This window comes from Heterodontus francisci, chromosome 14 (assembly GCF_036365525.1).
Source record: "Heterodontus francisci isolate sHetFra1 chromosome 14, sHetFra1.hap1, whole genome shotgun sequence".
Taxonomy (NCBI): domain Eukaryota; kingdom Metazoa; phylum Chordata; class Chondrichthyes; order Heterodontiformes; family Heterodontidae; genus Heterodontus; species Heterodontus francisci.
This window is the reverse complement of record NC_090384.1, coordinates 105,493,810-105,511,887: the sequence shown is the minus strand read 5'-3', so window position 1 is coordinate 105,511,887 and position 18,078 is coordinate 105,493,810. Positions and strand designations below refer to the sequence as shown.

General features: G+C 46.3%; 1 protein-coding gene across 8 annotated transcripts in view; it reads left to right on the top strand.

Annotated features, from left to right (window-relative positions):
* The window catches only part of LOC137377198 (F-actin-monooxygenase mical2-like), a 324,020-nt gene that overhangs the window by 148,341 nt on the left and 157,601 nt on the right, over positions 1–18,078 (top strand). For all 8 annotated transcript variants that reach the window (XM_068046689.1, XM_068046680.1, XM_068046684.1 and 5 more), the window contains exons 9-11: positions 1,682–1,797; positions 15,918–16,044; positions 17,779–17,869. In XM_068046689.1, the coding sequence (XP_067902790.1) occupies positions 1,682–1,797; positions 15,918–16,044; positions 17,779–17,869 (334 nt within the window). The remainder of the gene's footprint in view (positions 1–1,681; positions 1,798–15,917; positions 16,045–17,778; positions 17,870–18,078) is intronic.

Genomic DNA, 18,078 nt, shown 5'->3' with positions numbered 1-18,078 from the left:
ATACTTGGCATCAGGTGGCAGGACCGTATCTCTAACACAGAAGTCCTCGAGGCAGCCAACATCCCCAGCTTATACACACTACTGAGTCAGCGGCGCTTGAGATGGCTTAGCCAAGTGAGCCGCATGGAAGATGGCAGGATCCCCAAAGACACATTGGAAAGCGAGCTCGCCACTGGTATCAGACCCACCGGCCGTCCATGTCTCCGCTTTAAAGACGTCTGCAAACGCGACATGAAATCCTGTGACATTGATCACAAGTCGTGGGAGTCAGTTGCCAGTGATCGCCAGAGCTGGCGGGCAGCCATAAAGGCGGGGCTAAATTGTGGCGAGTCGAAGAGACTTAGTAGTTGGCAGGAAAAAAGACCGAGGCGCAAGGGGAGAGCCAACTGTGTAACAGCCCCGACAACCAAATTTCTCTGTAGCACCTGTGGAAGAGTCTGTCACTCTAGAATTGGCCTTTATAGCCACTCCAGGCACTGCTTCACAAACCACTGACCACCTCCAGGCGCTTATCCATTGTCTCTCGAGATAAGGAGGCCAAAGAAGAAGAAGAATATCGCTGTATAAATCTTAGTTCAGAACATCAATACCATCAACAGCAGCCTTTAAGTGCACGTTGGATGCAGTAATGTCACATTTGTAATGACAAACTAGCAAACCTGGGGTCATGAGTTGGAACTGAAATAGTTAAACTGAACTTAGCAGGTATCTGGTGTAACTTGAGGGCTGTTATCAAGAACATTACTGCAGAAACCTTCCAATTTATCATTTAAAAACCCAACCTGTTCTCTAGTGTCTGTCAGGGAAGAGAATCTCCTGCCTCTACCTAGTCTGACCTACACGTGACTCCTATCCCACACTATACGCTCCCAATGCCTTCTGAAGTGGCCAAGCAAACCCCTCAGTGGTAAAAACAATCACATTTCAAGAGGACCCAGTGGCGTTTCAAGATAAGGAGGGATGAGCGATAAATCTTGACTTGTCAGTGATGTCCAGCTCCTGCGAATAGATTTTCAAAATATAATGGGCGATGGATTTAAAGTGAACAGCTGGCTCTGATACTCCGTGGTAAATACTCGAGGCTCATTAAGACCAAGAACCTGGTTATTCCTGCCTTAATCAAAAATAGATAAAAAGGACTGGCATTTATATAGTGCCTTTCACGACCTCAGGATGTCCCAAATTGCTTAACAGCCAATTAAACACTTCTGAAGTGTAGTCATTTGCTGTATTGTCAGAAGTTTGTCGCCAGTTGTACCCAGCAATTCCTATAGCACTCCCTCAGTACTGACACCGCGAGTGTGGGCCTGGAGTTTGTGCTCAAGTCCCTAAAGTGGGAACTTGAAGCCACAACCTTCTGTCTCAGAGGTGAGAGTGCGACTCACTGAGCTACAGCTGAGACTCCATTAATCAATGATTGCCTCACGGTGAGACTGCCTGATCAGCTTTATTGTTGTCCCAATGTTAACTCGTCGTTAATTTGTTGGCATTGATGAATAGCAGAGTGCCCACTCTCTGCCACTTGTGTACCTTTCATTACCACATGCCCTGAGAAGCCTGGATGGAAGTGAACACTTTAACCTCTTGTATGCGGTGCTCTGTGTTTGACGGCCGCTGGTTACTTGGCCCTTTTTGCTTTGTTTGCTAACTTGTCTTCCTGTGTTCCTTTAAACAATTGCAGCCATTTTGGCCAATGGGAACTGGTTGTGCCCGTGGATTCCTGGCGGCTTTTGACACGGCCTGGATGGTGAAGAGGTGGGCGGAGAACATACCACCTCTGGAGATTTTGGCAGAGAGGTAAGAGAAGGGGCTATCAGAACGTATGGGTGTGTGTAGTTGTGCGTGTGTGTAAATGTATATGCATGTGTCTATGAAGTAACTTGTCAGATTCCAGAAGATTGAAGAGGCTGGGAAGGAAAAGAGAAGGCGGAGGGGTGATCTAATAGAGATCTTTCAGATTAAGCAGTGTTTCACAGGATTGGGGGGGTGGGGTGCGGAGAGAAGATGTTTCCACTTATGGAGGGCACCAGAACTAGTGGCCATAAATATAAGACAGTCACTAATGAATTCAGGAGAAACCTCTTTCCCCAGAGAGTGGTGAGAATGTGGAACTCGCTACCACAGGGAGGGGTTGAGGTGAATAGAATAGATACATATAAGGGGAAGCTGGATAAATATATGAGGGAGAAAGGAATAGAAGGATATGTTGATAGGGTGAGATGTAGAGGGGTGGGAGGAGGCTCGAGTGGAGGATAAACACCAGAACGGACCAGTTGGGCCAAATGGCCTGTTTCTGGCTGTTAATTCCGTATAGTTCTATGTTTATTTTACTGTCTGATTCCGTTACTGAATGAGTGGTTTCTAGGTGGCAACAGAATGTTTAGAATAATAATCCCTGCGTGGGGCTTTGCAGTGTTATTGCAAGGATTGCCAATTGGAAAAACAAACCAGGAAAAAATATCACAAAGCAACACCAAACATAGACTGGAATTTCTTTTGCTAATCTGAGCAGTCACAGTGATGGAGTAGGACCAGCTCTCAATGTACAGACTTTGGGCATGAAATAATTCCAGGGGTTTGACCTGTCGCTTATCTGAAGAGAACTAGGCTCTTCCACATGCCCTTTTTAAGGTGTTTTTTTTTTTGCTGCTGTTCTACTGATGGAATGGTTCAAGGCCCTAGTATTATGTGATGGCTCACTGGGCCACTTCAGAGGGCATTAAGAGTCACCCCTGTAGAGTGGTTCTAGAGAAGGATGGCAGGTTTCTCTCATTGGAGTGCAAACTGGATAGATTTTTAAGGGAAGCTGGATATGCACAGGAGGGAGAAGGGAATGTGGTAGCGAGTTCCACATTCTCACCACTCTCTGGGTAAAGATGTTTCTCCTGAATGCTGATGGGGTGAGTTGAAGGGGGCGGAGTGGGAGGAGGCTCGTGTGGAGCATAAACACTGGCATGGTCCAGTGGGGCCAAATGGCCTATTTCTATGCTGTAAATACTTTGTAATTTATGAAAGTTCAACTGCTTTGTTTTTTTTTGTAATATGATGCCAGCCACAAATTATCAGATTTATTGAATTAATCTTCACGGCTTGCTGTGGTGGGATTTGAACTTAAGTCATCATAGCCACTATGTTATCATGTCCAGTTCCATCACAATAGCCTAGAAACTGCTGTTGGCATTATTAATGGATTAATGCTTAACCCATTCAGATGCCAGTCTACAGACAGGGTTCCAGCTGAACCATTAACTCATTCTAAATAAACAGACCAACAAAAGCTTTAAAACAGCTGAAGCATATTGTCCAAATAATATGATGTGGTGTAGATAAAGGGACCCTATTTTTCTGGTGGGGGGGGGGAGCCCAGATGAAGGGGCATAATCTTAAAATTAGAGCGGCACAGTGGCGCAGTGGTTAGCACTGCAGCCTCACAGCGGCAGGGACCCGGGTTCGATTCTGGGTACTGCCTGTGCGGAGTTTGCAAGTTCTCCCTGTGTCTGCGTGGGTTTCCTCCGGGTGCTCCGGTTTCCTCCCACATGCCAAAGACTTGCAGGTTGATAGGTTAATTGGCCATCATAAATTGCCCCAAGTATAGGTAGGTGGTAGGGAAATATATAGGGACAGGTGGGGATGTGATAGGAATACGGGATTAGTGTAGGATTAGTATAAATGGGTGGTTGATGGTCGGCACAGACTCGGTGGGCCGAAGGGCCTGTTAAAGTGCTGTATCTCTAAACTAAAAACTAAAGAGCCAGGTCATTCAAGGGTGATAGCAGCGAGCACTTACTAAAAAGAAAAAAAAGATGCATTTCTGTAACGCCTTTCATGACCTCAGGACATCCCAAAGCGCATTTGCAGCCAATGAAATACTTTTAAAGTGTAGTCACTGTTGTAATGCAGCAAACATGGCAGCCAATTTGCACACAGCAAGATCCCACAAACAGCAATCTGATAATGAACAGATAATCAGTTTCAGTGATGTTGATTGAGGAATAAATATTGGCGGGACACTGGGGAGAACTCCCCTGCTCCCCTTCAAAATAGTGCTATGGAATCACTTACGTTCATTGGAGAGGCCAGAGGGAGCCTCGGTTTAACATCTCGTCCAAAAGACAGCACTGCTGATTGTGTAGCTCACCTGCAGTGCTGCACTGGAGTGTCAGCCCAGATTTTTATGGTCAAGCCTCTGGAGTGAGACTTCAATGATGAGGGTATTGCAGTGGATGTTGTCTACATAGATTTTAGTAAAGCATTTGATAAGGTCCCATGTGGCAGACTGGTCAGAAAAGTAAAAGGCCATGGGATACAGGGGAATGTGGCGAGTTGGATCCAAAATTGGTTCAGTGACAGGAAACAAAGGGTAATGGTCGACAAATGTTTTTGCAAATTGAAGGCAGCTTCCAGGGGTGTTCCACAGGGATCAGTGTTGGGTCCTTGCTGTTTGGGGTATATATTAATAATTTGGACTTAAATGTGGGAGGCAGGATTGGGAAATTTGCTGATGACACAAAAATTGGCCGTGTAGTTGATAGTGAAGAAGATAGCTGTAGACTCCAGAATGATATCAATGGTTTGGCTGAGCGGGCGGAAAAGTGGCAAATGGAATTCAATCCAGAGAAGTGTGAGGTAATGCATTTGGGGAGGGCAAACAAAGTGAGGAAATACACACTAAACGGAAGGATATTGAGAGGGGTAGAGGAAGTGAGACACCTTGGAGTGCATGTCCACAGGTCCCTGAAGGTGGCAGGATAGGTAGATAGAGTGGTGAAGAAGGCACATGGAATGCTTTCCTTTATTGGCCGAGGTATAGAATACAAAAGCAGGGATGTAATGCTGGAACTGTATAAAACTCTGGTTAGGCCACAGCTGGAGTATTGCGTACAGTTCAGGTCACCACATTACAGGAAGGACATAATTGCTCTGGAGAGAGTACAGAGGAGATTTACAAGAATGTTGCCAGGGCTTGAAAGTTACAGCTATGAGGAAAGACTGGATAGGTGAGGGTTGTTTTCCTTAGAACAGAGGAGGCTGAGGGATGACTTAATTGAGGTGTACAAAACAGTGAAGTGCCGCGATAGAGTAGACGAGACAGGAAGAAACTGTGTCCCCTAGCGGAGAGGTCAATTACCAGGGGGCACAGATTTAAGGGATTGGTAGAAGGGTTAGAGAGGACATGAGGAAACACCACGCAGAGGGTGATGAGTGTCTGGAGTTCACTTCCCGGATCATTGGTGGAGGCAGAAACCCTCAACTCATTTAAAAGCTACCTGTACCTGCACCTGAAGTACTGTAACCTGCAAAGCTATGAATCAGTTGCTGGGAGGTGGGATTAGATGGGGCGGCTAGTTTTTTTCAGTCAGCGCAGACATGGTGGGCTGAATGGCCTCTTTCTGTGCTGTAACTTTTCTATGGATTTATGGTTCAACCTTTTGACTCAGAGGCGTAAGTGCCACCCACTGAGCCTTGGCAGACGCACTTTGTCTTCACTCACACGGTAATGAAAACCAAGAGGCTATGGATCAATTGGAGTGATCAAGAGTTGTGATCAATAGATATATTTTGCGTAAGGGTATCGAGGGATATGGAGTTGAGTTACAGATCAGCCATGATTGAATTGAATGGTGGAACAGGCTAGAGGGGTTGAATGGCCTCCTCCTGTTCCAATGAATACGATGGTGTTTGATTGCTATCAACACTGACAATATCCTGTTGAAACTTGCTCAAAGTCCTGATTTGTGATGTGAACCCTGAGCTGAGAATGCAAGGAATGAAACTGTAACCAAGAGCCCGTTGGGTGGGGATGGAACCATTAGGCTAGGACACTGGGAGTTTGACCCTCAATGGGCAGAAACTACCAAAACAAACTGCTGTGAGTTCTGAATTGTGTTCTTTGGACAGTTTCCAGGCACTAAGTTTGTGGTCTGCTGAGTACAATGTTTGTACTGAATTATTCGGATTACAGATATGGCAAGAATGTTTTTTAACAAAAGCTGAGATTAGATTTTGCAGTGAAATCTCTGTTATCTACACTCATCTGCCATCCCAATAATCTGGGAAGATTTTCAAAGCTGTTGGGCGGGCTTAAACTAACTTGACAGGGGTGTGGGAACCAGGAGATAATACAAGAGAGGAACACCAAGGTACACAGGGAATTGGAAGAGACAGACAGCACTAGAGCAGGAAATAGCAAAGTATTAGATGGGGTCAGAGTGAGCGTGCTAGACAGTACTGGAGAAGGGAGTAGTTTCGTATTAGATGGGAGTGGATTGAGAAGGACTATTAGGAATGCAAAGACAGGATTACAATGCATGTGTGTAAATACACAAAGTGTGGTGAATAAGGTTGGTGAACTACAAGCACAAATAGCAGGATGGGAATATGATGCAGTGGCAATAATGGAAACGTGGCTTAAAATTAACGAGGACAGTGCGTTTAATATACAAGGATATAAAGTGTTCGGAAAAGATAGGGAAGGAAAAAGGGAGGTGGGATGGCAGTCCTGATTAGGGAAGACATTGCAGTGTTGGAAAGGGCGGATGTCCTTGAGCGGGCAAAGACAGAATCCATTTGGTTAGAGTTGAGAAGCAAAAAGGGGATAATCACACTACTGGGGGTATTCTATAGGCCTCCAAATAGTGAGAGAGAGAGATAGCGATACAAATCTGTAAGGAAATCACAGAGATGTACAAGAACTATAGAGTGGTGATATTGGGTGCTTTAATTACCCAACTATTGATTGGGATAATGTTAGCACAAAGGGAAAAGAGGGAGAGGAATTTCTGAAATGTGTTCAGGAGAACTTCCTTAACCAGTATGTTCTCAGCCCAACTAGAAAGGAGGCAGTGCTGGGGACTGAGGTGGGCCAAGTGGACCAAGTGTCTGTGGGGGAGTACTTGGTCCATCATCATAAGTGAGTGATCATCGTATCATATGGTTCAGACCAGTAATTCATAAAAGCAAGGAACAAAATAATGTCGAGATTGGAAGAGGGCTAATTTCAACACGATGAGAAGGGATCTAGCCAGTGTAGAATGGAAACAAAAATTGGCAGGAAGAGCCGTATCAGAACAATGGGTTATCTTTAAGGAAGAGATGCTTCAAATACAGGCAAGGAACATTCCAACACGGGTGAAAGGTAAAGGAACCAGGAACATGGATCCTTGGTTGACAAAGGAGATAGAGCTGATGATGAAACAAAAAAGAGGGTGTATGATGCATGTCAAATGAACTCGTTAAGTTGGAACCAGGCCATATACAATAAGTTGAGAGGGGAGGTGAAGAGGAAAATAAGACTGGCAAAGAGAGAATATGAAAATAGAATGACAGTCAACATAAAAGGGAACCCAAAGATCTCCTCCTGGCATGTAAATAGAAAGCGAGTAGTAAGCGGAGGGCCTATTAGGGACACAAAGGGTAATATATGCTTAGACACGCAGGGCAAGTCTAATATACTTTTTTTTTAGAACATTACAGCACAGTACAGGCCCTTTGACCCTCGATGTTGCGCCAACCTGTGAAACCATCTGACCTACACTATTCCATTTTCATCCATATGTCTATCCAATGACCACTTAAATGCCCTTAATGTTGGCGAGTCTACTACTGTTGCAGGCAGGGCGTTCCACGCCCCTACTACTCTCTGAGTAAAGAAACTACCTCTAACATCTGTCCTATATCTATCACCCCTCAACTTAAAGCTATGTCCCCTCGTGTTTGCCATCACCATCCGAGGAAAAAGACTCTCACTATCCACCCTATCTAACCCTCTGATTATCTTATATGTCTCTATTAAGTCACCTCTCCTCCTCCTTCTCTCCAACGAAAACAACCTCAAGTCCCTCAGCCTTTCCTCGTAAGACCTTCCCTCCATACCAGGCAACATCCTAATAAATCTCCTCTGCACCTTTTCCAAAGCTTCCACATCCTTCCTATAATGCGGTGACCAGAACTGCACGCAATACTCCAGGTGCGGTCTCACCAGAGTTTTGTACAGCTGCAGCATGACCTCGTGGCTCTGAAACCCGATCCCCCTACTAATAAAAGCTAACACACCATATGCCTTCTGAACAGCCCTATTAACCTGGGTAGCAACTTTCAGGGATTTATGTACCTGGACACCAAGATCTCTCTGTTCATCCACACTACCAAGAATCTTCCCATTAGCCCAGTACTCTGCATTCCTGTTACTCCTTCCGAAGTGAATCACCTCACACTTTTCCGCATTAAACTCCATTTGCCATCTCTCAGCCCAGCTCTGCAGCCTATCTATGTCCCTCTGTACCCTACAACATCCTTCGGCACTATCCACAACTCCACCGACCTTCGTGTCATCCACAAATTTACTAACCCACCCTTCTACACCCTCTTCCAGGTCATTTATAAAAATGACAAACAGCAGTGGCCCCAAAACAGATCCTTGCGGTACACCACTAGTAACTAAACTCCAGGATGAACATTTGCCATCAACCACCACCCTCTGTCTTCTTTCAGCTAGCCAATTTCTGATCCAAAGCTCTAAATCACCTTCAACCCCATACTTCCGTATTTTCTGCAATAGCCTACCGTGGGGAACCTTATCAAACGCCTTACTGAAATCCATATACACCACATCCACTGCTTTACCCTCATTCACCTGTTTGGTCACCTTCTCGAAAAACTCAATAAGGTTTGTGAGGCACGACCTACCCTTCACAAAACCGTGCTGACTATCGCTAATGAACTTATTCTTTTCAAGATGATTATAAATCCTATCTCTTATAACCTTTTCCAACATTTTACCCACAACCGAAGTAAGGCTCACAGGTCTATAATTACCAGGGCTGTCTCTACTTCCCTTCTTGAACAAGGGGACAACATTTGCTATCCTTCAGTCTTCCGGCACTATTCCTGTCGACAATGACGACATAAAGATCAAGGACAAAGGCTCTGCAATCTCCTCCCTGGCTTCCCAGAGAATCCTAGGATAAATCCCATCTGGCCCAGGGGACTTATCTATTTTCACACTTTCCAAAATTGCTAACACCTCCTCCTTGTGAACCTCAATCCCATCTAGCCTAGTAGTCTGAATCTCAGTAATCTCCTCGACAACATTTTCTTTCTCTACTGTAAATACTGACGAAAAATATTCATTTAACGCTTCCCCTATCTCCTCTGATTCCACACACAACTTCCCACTACTATCCTTGATTGGCCCTAATCTAACTCTAGTCATTCTTTTATTCCTGATATACCTATAGAAAGCCTTTGGGTTTTCCTTGATCCTATCCGCCAATGACTTCTCGTGTCCTCTCCTTGCTCTTCTTAGCTCTCCCTTTAGATCCTTCCTGGCTAGCTTGTAACTCTCAAGCGCCCTAACTGAGCCTTCATGTCTCATCCTAACATAAGCCTTCTTCTTCCTCTTGACAAGCGCTTCAACTTCTTTAGTAAACCATGGCTCCCTCGCTCGACAACTTCCTCCCTGCCTGACAGGTACATACTTATCAAGGACACGCAGTAGCTGCTCCTTGAATAAGCTCCACATTTCGATTGTGCCCGTCCCCTGCAGTTTCCTTCCCCATGCTACGCATCCTAAATCTTGCCTAATCACATCATAATTTCCTTTTCCCCAGCTACAATTCTTGCCCTGCGGTATATACCTGTCCCTGCCCATCGCTAAGGTAAACCTAACCGAATTGTGATCACTATCACCAAAGTGCTCACATACATCTAAATCTAACACCTGGCCGGGTTCATTACCCAGTACCAAATCCAATGTGGCATCGCCCCTGGTTGGCCTGTCTACATACTGTGTCAGAAAACCCTCCTGCACACATTGGACAAAAACTGACCCATCTAAAGTACTCGAACTATAGTATTTCCAGTCAATATTTGGAAAGTTAAAGTCCCCCATAACAACTACCCTGTTACTCTCGCCCCTGTCGAGAATCATCTTCGCTATCCTTTCCTCTACATCTCTGGAACAATTCGGAGGTCTATAGAAAACTCCCAACAGGGTGACCTCTCCTCTCCTGTTTCTAACCTCGGCCCATACTACCTCAGTAGACGAGTCCTCAAACGTCCTTTCTGTCGCTGTAATACTCTCCTTGATTAACAATGCCACACCCCCCCCCCTCTCTTTTACCATCTTCTCTGTTCTTACTGAAACATCTAAATCCCGGAACCTGCAACATCCATTCCTGCCCCTGCTCTACCCATGTCTCCGAAATGGCCACTACATCGAGATCCCAGGTACCAACCCATGCTGCAAGCTCACCCACCTTATTCCGGATGCTCCTGGCGTTGAAGTAGACACACTTTAAACCAAGTTCTTGCTTGCCAGTGCCCTCTTGCGTCCTTGTAACCTTATCCCTGACCTCACTACTCTCAACATCCTGTACACTGGAACGACAATTTAGGTTCCCATTCCCCTGCTGAATTAGTTTAAACCCCCCCGAAGAGCACTAGCAAATCTCCCCCCCAGGATATTGGTACCCCTCTGGTTCAGGTGAAGACCATCCTGTTTGTAGAGGTCCCACCTACCCCAGAAAGAGCCCCAATTATCCAGGAAACCAAAACCCTCCCTGCTACACCATCCCTGCAGCCACGTGTTCAACTCTTCTCTCTCTCCCTATTCCTCGCTTCGCTAGCACGTGGCACGGGCAACAACCCAGAGATAACAACTCTGTTTGTTCTCGCTCTAAGCTTCCACCCTAGCTCCCTAAATTTCTGCCTTAAATCCCCATCTCTCTTCCTACCTATGTCATTGGTGCCTATGTGGACCACGACTTGGGGCTGCTCCCCCTCCCCCTTCAGGATCCCAAAAACACGATCCAAGACATCACGAACCCTGGCACCTGGGAGGCAACACACCAACCGTGAGTCTCTCTCGTTCCCACAGAACCTCCTACCTGTTCCCCTAACTATGGAGTCCCCAATGACTAACGTTCTGCTCCTCTTCCCCCTTCCCTTCTGAGCAACAGGGACAGACTCTGTGCCAGAGATCTGTACCCCATTGCTTACCCCTGGTAAGTCGTCCCCCGCAACAGTATCCAAAACGGTATACCTGTTGTTGAGGGAAACGGCCACAGGGGATCCCTGCACTGCCTGCTGGTTCCCTCTCCTTCCCCTGACGGTAACCCATCTACCTACTCCTTTTACCTGAGGTGTGACTACCTCCCCATAACTCCTCTCAATAATCCCCTCCGCCTCCCGAATGATCCGAAGTTCATCCAGCTCCAGCTCCAGTTCCCTAACGCGGTTCTCGAGGAGCTGGAGTTGGGTGCACTTCCTGCAGATGCAGTCAGCAGGGACACTCTTGGCGACCCTTACCTCCCACATTCTGCAGGAGGAACATACAACTGCCTTAACCTCCATTCCCATTATTCTAAATTCCCAACAAATCTTGATGAGTACTTTGTATCAGTGCTCACTAAGGAAATGGAGGCTGACAAAATATCAGTAGAAGCAGAGAGAGTAGAAGCAATGGATGGGATAAAAAGTGAAAGGGGGAGGTACTAAAAAGGCTGGCTATGCTTAGGGTTGATAAGCCACCTGGTTCGGATAGCTTGCATCCCAGGTTGCTGAAGGGAGTGCGGATGGAGATAGCTGAAGGTCTTGCCATAATCTTCCAATCTTCCCTGGATACAGAGAGGTGTCAGTGGATTGGAGAGTGGCAAATATGACACCCTTATTCAAGAATGGGTGTAAGGACAGTCCTTGCAACTACAGGCCAGTTAGTTTAACATCAGTTGTGGTAAGGTTTTAGCAAATATTCTTTTGGGCCTCCTTATCTCGAGAGACAATGGATACGCGCCTGGAGGTGGTCAGTGGTTTGTGAAGCAGCGCCTGGAGTGGCTATAAAGGCCAATTCTGGAGTGACAGGCTCTTCCACAGGTGCTGCAGAGAAATTTGTTTGTTGGGGCTGTTGCACAGTTGGCTCTCCCCTTGCGCCTCTGTCTTTTTTCCTGCCAACTACTAAGTCTCTTCGACTCGCCACAATTTAGCCCTGTCTTTATGGCTGCCCGCCAGCTCTGGCGAATGCTGGCAACTGACTCCCACGACTTGTGATCAATGTCACACGATTTCATGTCGCGTTTGCAGACGTCTTTATAACGGAGACATGGACGGCCGGTGGGTCTGATACCAGTGGCGAGCTCGCTGTACAATGTGTCTTTGGGGATCCTGCCATCTTCCATGCGGCTCACATGGCCAAGCAAATATAATCAGGGAAAATATCAATGAACGCTTAGTGATGTTCAAGTTAATTAAGGTAGCCAGCATGGATTTGTAAACGGCAGACCATTCTTGACTTTTCTTTATGAATTTTTTGATGAAATAATAGAGAAGGTTGATGAAGGGAATGCGGTGGATGTTGTTTATATGGATTTTAAGAAAGCATTTGATAAGGTACCATGTAAAAGATTGGTTAAGAAAATTGAGGCTCATGGAATAGGAGGGTCAGTGTTCAGTTGGATAAAAATTGGCTTAAAGTCAGAAAAGTTGCTCGAACAGGTTGAGGTTAAGAGGGAGGATGTGCTGGAAATTTTGAATGATATGAGGACAGATAAGTCCCCGGGGCCAGACAGGATATACCCAAGGATATTACGGGAAGCGAGGGAAGAGATTGCTGCGCCTTTGGCGATGCTCTTTGCATCCTCACTGTCCACTGGAGTAGTACCGGATGATTGGAGGGTGGCAAATGTTGTTCCCTTGTTCAAGAAAGGGAATAGGGATAACCCTGGGAATTATAGACCAGTCAATCTTACGTCGGTAGTGAGCAAATTATTGGAGAGGATTCTGAGAGACAGGATTTATGATTATTTGGAAAAGCATGGTTTGATTAGAGACAGTCAGCATGGCTTTGTGAGAGGCAGGTCATGCCTCACAAGCCTTATTGAATTCTTTGAAGATGTGACAAAACACATTGATGAAGGAAGAGCAGTGGATGTGGTGTATTTGGATTTTAGCAAGGCGTTTGATAAGGTTCCCCATGGTAGGCTCATTCAGAAAGTAAGGAGGCATGGGATTCAGGGAAAGTTGGCTGTCTGGATACAGAATTGGCTGGCCCATAGAAGACAGAGGGTGGTAGTAGATGGAAAGTATTCAGCCTGGAGCTCGGTGACCAGTGGTGTTCCGCAGGGATCTGTTCTGGGACCTCTGCTCTTTGTGATTTTTATAAATGACTTGGATGAGGAAGTGGAAGGCTGGGTTAGCAAGTTTGCCGATGACACGAAGGTTGCTGGAGTTGTGGATAGTGTGGAAGGCTGTTGTAGGTTGCAACGGGACATTGACAGGATGCAGAGCTGGGCTGAGAAGTGGCAGATGGAGTTCAACTTGGAATAGTGTGAAGTGATTCATTTTGGAAGGTCGAATTTGAATGCGGAATACAGGCTTAAAGACAGGATTCTTGGGAGTGTGGAGGAACAGAGGGATCTTGGGGTCCATGTCCATAGATCGCTCAAAGTTGCCACCCAAGTTGATAGGGTTGTTAAGAAGGCGTATGGTGTGTTGGCTTTCATTAACAGGGGGATTGAGTTTAAGAGCCGCGAGGTTATGCTGCAGCTCTATAAAGCCCTGGTTGGACCACACTTGGAATATTGTGTTCAGTTCTGGTCGCCTCATTATAGGAAGGATGTGGAAGCTTTAGAGAGGGTGCAGAGGAGATTTACCAGGATGCTGCCTGGACTGGAGGGCGTGTCCTACGAAGAAAGATTGAGGGAGCTGGGGCTTTTCTCATTGGAGCGAAGAAGGATGAGAGGTGACTTGATAGAGGGGTACAAGATGATGAGAGACATAGATAGAGTGGATAGCCAGAGACTTTTTCCCAGGGTGGAAAGGGCTGTCACCAGGGGGCATAATTTTAAGGTGATTGGAGGAAGGTTTCGGGGAGATGTCAGAGGTAGGTTCTTTACACAGAGAGTGGTGGTTGCGTGGAATGCACTGCCAGCGGTGGTAGTAGAAGCAGATACATTAGGGGCATTTAAGCGACTCTTGGATAGGTACATGGATGATAGTAGAATGAAGGGTAGGTAGTTAGTTTGATCTTCGAGTAGGTTAAAGGTTCGGCACAACATCGCGGGCCGAAGGGCGTGTACTGTGCTGTATTGTTCTATGTTCTATGTTCTAATTCTGGTCACCACACTTCAGGAAGGATGTGAGTGTCCTTGCGAGGGTTCAGAGGAGATTTACCAGAATGGTTCCAGGGATGGAGGTTAGTTATAAGGTTAGGTTGGAAAAGCTGGCTTTGTTCTCCTTGGAACAAAGGAGATTGAGGGGGTATTAAATAGAGGTGTACAAGATTATGACAGGCTTAGATAAGTTAGAAAAGGAAAAACTGTTCTCATTAATAAGGGACACAGATTGAAAGTTTTGAAAGGGGAATATGAAGAAGCACTTTACCATCCGCTGTGTAAAAATAACCTGGAACTCGGGTGGTGGAACTGGAGGCAATCGATGACATCAAGAGGAAGTTGGATGACAACCTGATAGACTTGCAGGGCTACGGGGATCGAGCCGGGGAGTGGGACTGACAGCATAGCTGCATGGAGAGCTGGCATGGGCTCGATGAGCCGAATGGCCGCCTTGTGTGCCGTAAATGACTGACTCCAAAGCCTTGAAGAAGTGGTTAAAACTGCACAAGACTTTAACTGGTATCTCTGCACTTATTGTTTGTCTCACACCAAAGGACTGGTGCACTTTACGGGCAAAACCAAAAGTTGCAGAATAGAGGGGGAAGGAGGGAGATGGAGTGAGAAAGGGATAGGGAGGGAAGGGCGGGGGCAAAGGAGAAAGAGGCGGAGGAGATTAGGTTTCAAGGTGGGAGGGGAAAGCACATTTAACAGAACTAGATCTTGCTGTGAGTCTCAGGGCGTGTTAACAATGCACACATTTATGAATGCACAAATCGGTCAGTGACAAGGGGATTAAGAGAGACACTGTGAGCTGTGTATCCCTGCAACTTGCTGGGTGATTTACACTGCTTCTCAGTTAACTTCACACAGGTGACCTCTCACCCTTAGCCTCCCCGTTAAAACTTGCTGGAGTTGCACATTAATTGTTCATTAAACAAGCCAAAGTTAGGGCTGTAATTTAACCGTGTGAGTACCCTTTTTAATGACATGATAATTAGTTCAATGCCAATTCATTACTCTGGCTCAGAAAAAGAACAATTGAAATTGTTAATTTTATTTCTGCAGGGAGTAGATTTGTGAAAATTGCATTTGAGGTCATTGACCTAATACATTTCCACCTCTGAGCGATCTTGCCAAGGGCGGGTTCAGAACGGCAACAGCTACCCATCCGGCAATGGGTAGACAATTATCGGTAAATAAGTGCCCGATCTTCCTGATGGTGGACGGGCCCCTCATTGAGGCCAAAACCCGGCAGATTGCTGGAGGCCAGGGAGCTCCTTTAATATCCCTCCACCCAGAGGCACAGCTGCCTGAGGGCCATCCTGTGGAAGGGTTCCCCCTCCACAATGATGGCCATCAGCTGTGCCCACACATTTTTACTGTTTTTGTTTTCAATTCTTCAGAGAGTGCCTCCATCTTGAGCACCCTCACTGTCTCCTTCCTACATCAACAGCGCCCACCTCTTTTGGTGAGGCTGCTGACCACCCAGAGTCTTGGGCAATCCGATTGGCCCTCCACCTGTGGAGCCCGCCCACTGTCCCTAATTGGACGGGGATCTCAGAAAAAAACACATTATCCGGTCATTATCACATTGCTGTGTGCGGGAACTTGCTGTGCACAAATCGGCTGTTGCGTTTGCTACGTTGCAACAGTAACAACATTTCAAAAGTACTCCATTGGCTGTCAAGTGCTCTGAGTTATCCTGAGATTGTGGCAGGCGCTATAGAAATGCAAGCCTTTCTATCTTTCTTTGCTGGAAAGTGCAGGATTATGAAATGTGATTGAATTTTTGGCCTCCTCCATTTCCAGAGAAAGTATTTATCGCCTGCTACCTCAAACCACACCAGAAAACATCAACAAGAACTTTGATCTGTACACAATAGATCCAGGGACACGTTACCCAAACCTCAACTCAAACTGTGTCCAACTTCACCAGGTAAGACCATTGTGATAGATTGACATGCACATTGGGTAAAGCCATCGAATCATAGAATTCTGCTGTGCAGTAGGAGGCCATTTGGCCCATCTTACCCATGCTAGCTCTTCAATTTGTGCCTTTGCCATTCTCCTTTCTCTGTAGCCTTAGAATGTTTTCCCTTCCAGTATTGTTTTGAAAGTCACTATTGAATTTGGTTCCACCAGCCTTTCAGGCAGTGCTGTTCACAACAACTCGCTGTGTAAAAAAAATGTTTCCTTGTCATTTCTGGTTCTTTTGCCAATTACTTTAAATCTGTGTCCTCTGGTTACGATGCTGCATTAACATCCCACACTGAAGAGTGTCTGCAGAGACTCATCGACAGGATTGCGGCTGCTTGCAATGAATTTTGCCTAACCATCAGCCTCAAGAAAACAAACATCATGGGACAGGATGTCAGAAATGCTCCATCCATCAATATCAGCGACCACGCTCTGGAAGTGGTTCAAGTGTTCACCTACCTAGGCTCAACTATCACCAGTAACCTGTCCGCGCGTGGGAAAGGCGTCCGCTGCTATGTCCAGACTGGCCATGAGGGTGCAGGAATATGGTGCACTGACACGGAACACAAAGGTCCAAGTGTATCAAGCCTGTGTCCTCAGTACCTTGCTCTACAGCAGCCAGGCCTGGACAACGTATGTCAGCCAAGAACGACATCTCAACTCATTCCATCTTTGCTGCCTCCAGAGAATCCTTGACATCAGGTGGCAGGACCATATCCCCAATGCAGAAGTCCTCGAGGCGGTCAACATCCCCAGCATATACACCCTACTGAGCCAGCAGCGCTTGAGATGGCTTGGCCATGTGAGCCGCATAGAAGATGGCAGGATCCCCAAGGACACATTGTACAGCGAGCTCGCCACTGGTATCAGACCTACCAGCCGTCCATATCTCCTCTTTAAAGACGTCTGCAAACGCGACATGAAGTCCTGTGACATTGATCACAAGTCGTGGGAGTCAGTTGCCAGTGATCACCAGAGCTGGCGCACAGCCATAAAGGCGGGGCTAAAGTGTGGCGAGTCGAAGAGATTTAGCAGTTGGCAGGAAAAAAGACAGAAGTGCAAGGGGAGAGCCAACTGTGTAACAGCCCCGACAACCAATTTTATCTGCAGCGCCTGTGGAAGAGTCTGTCACTCTAGAATTGGCCTTTATAGTCACTCCAGGCACTGCTTCACAAACCACTGACCGCCTCTAGGTGCTTAACCATTGTCTCTCGAGACAATGAGGCCAAAGAAGAAGGTTACTAACCCTCCTGCTACTGGAAACCGTTTCTCCTTATTTACTTTATCAAAACCCTTCATGATTTTGAACACTTCTATTAAATCTCACAACTTCTCAGTCTCTCCACATAACTGAAGTCCCTCATCCCTGGTAACATTCCAATAAATCGCATCTGCAGCCACTTTTTTTCATTCTCGGGATGAGGACATCGCTGGCTAGGACTGCATTTGTTGCCCATCCCTAATTGCCCTTGAGAAGGTGATAGTGAACCTGCCTTCTTTCACCACTGCAGTCCATGTGTTGTAGGTACACCAACAGTGCTGTTAGGAAGGGAGTTCCAAGATTTTGACCCAGTGACAGCGAAGGAACGGCGATATCGTTCCAAGTCAGGATGGTGTGTGACTTAGAGGGGAACTTGCAGATGGTGGTGTTCTCAAGAGAATAAACTGAAACTTGTCTTTTAATTTCCTTCAGGTTAGACAATTGTACATCACAACTGACCTGAAGAACTGTCCATTAGAAAGAGTAAACTCCATTCGAAAGTCTATCAAAGTTTCACGTCATGGTGAGTCAAGTTTTATAATCGAAGCTAGATCTGATGGTATTCTTTGGCCTTCTCCAGCCTCCAGTGATCACTGCGTTCCTCCAACTCTGGCCTCTTGATCATCCCCCTCTCCCTCTACCCTACATTGGCGGCTGTGCCTTCAGCCATCTGGGCATCTGGGTCTTAAAGCTCTGGAATTCACTTCCTAAATCTCTCCGCCTCTCCTCCCT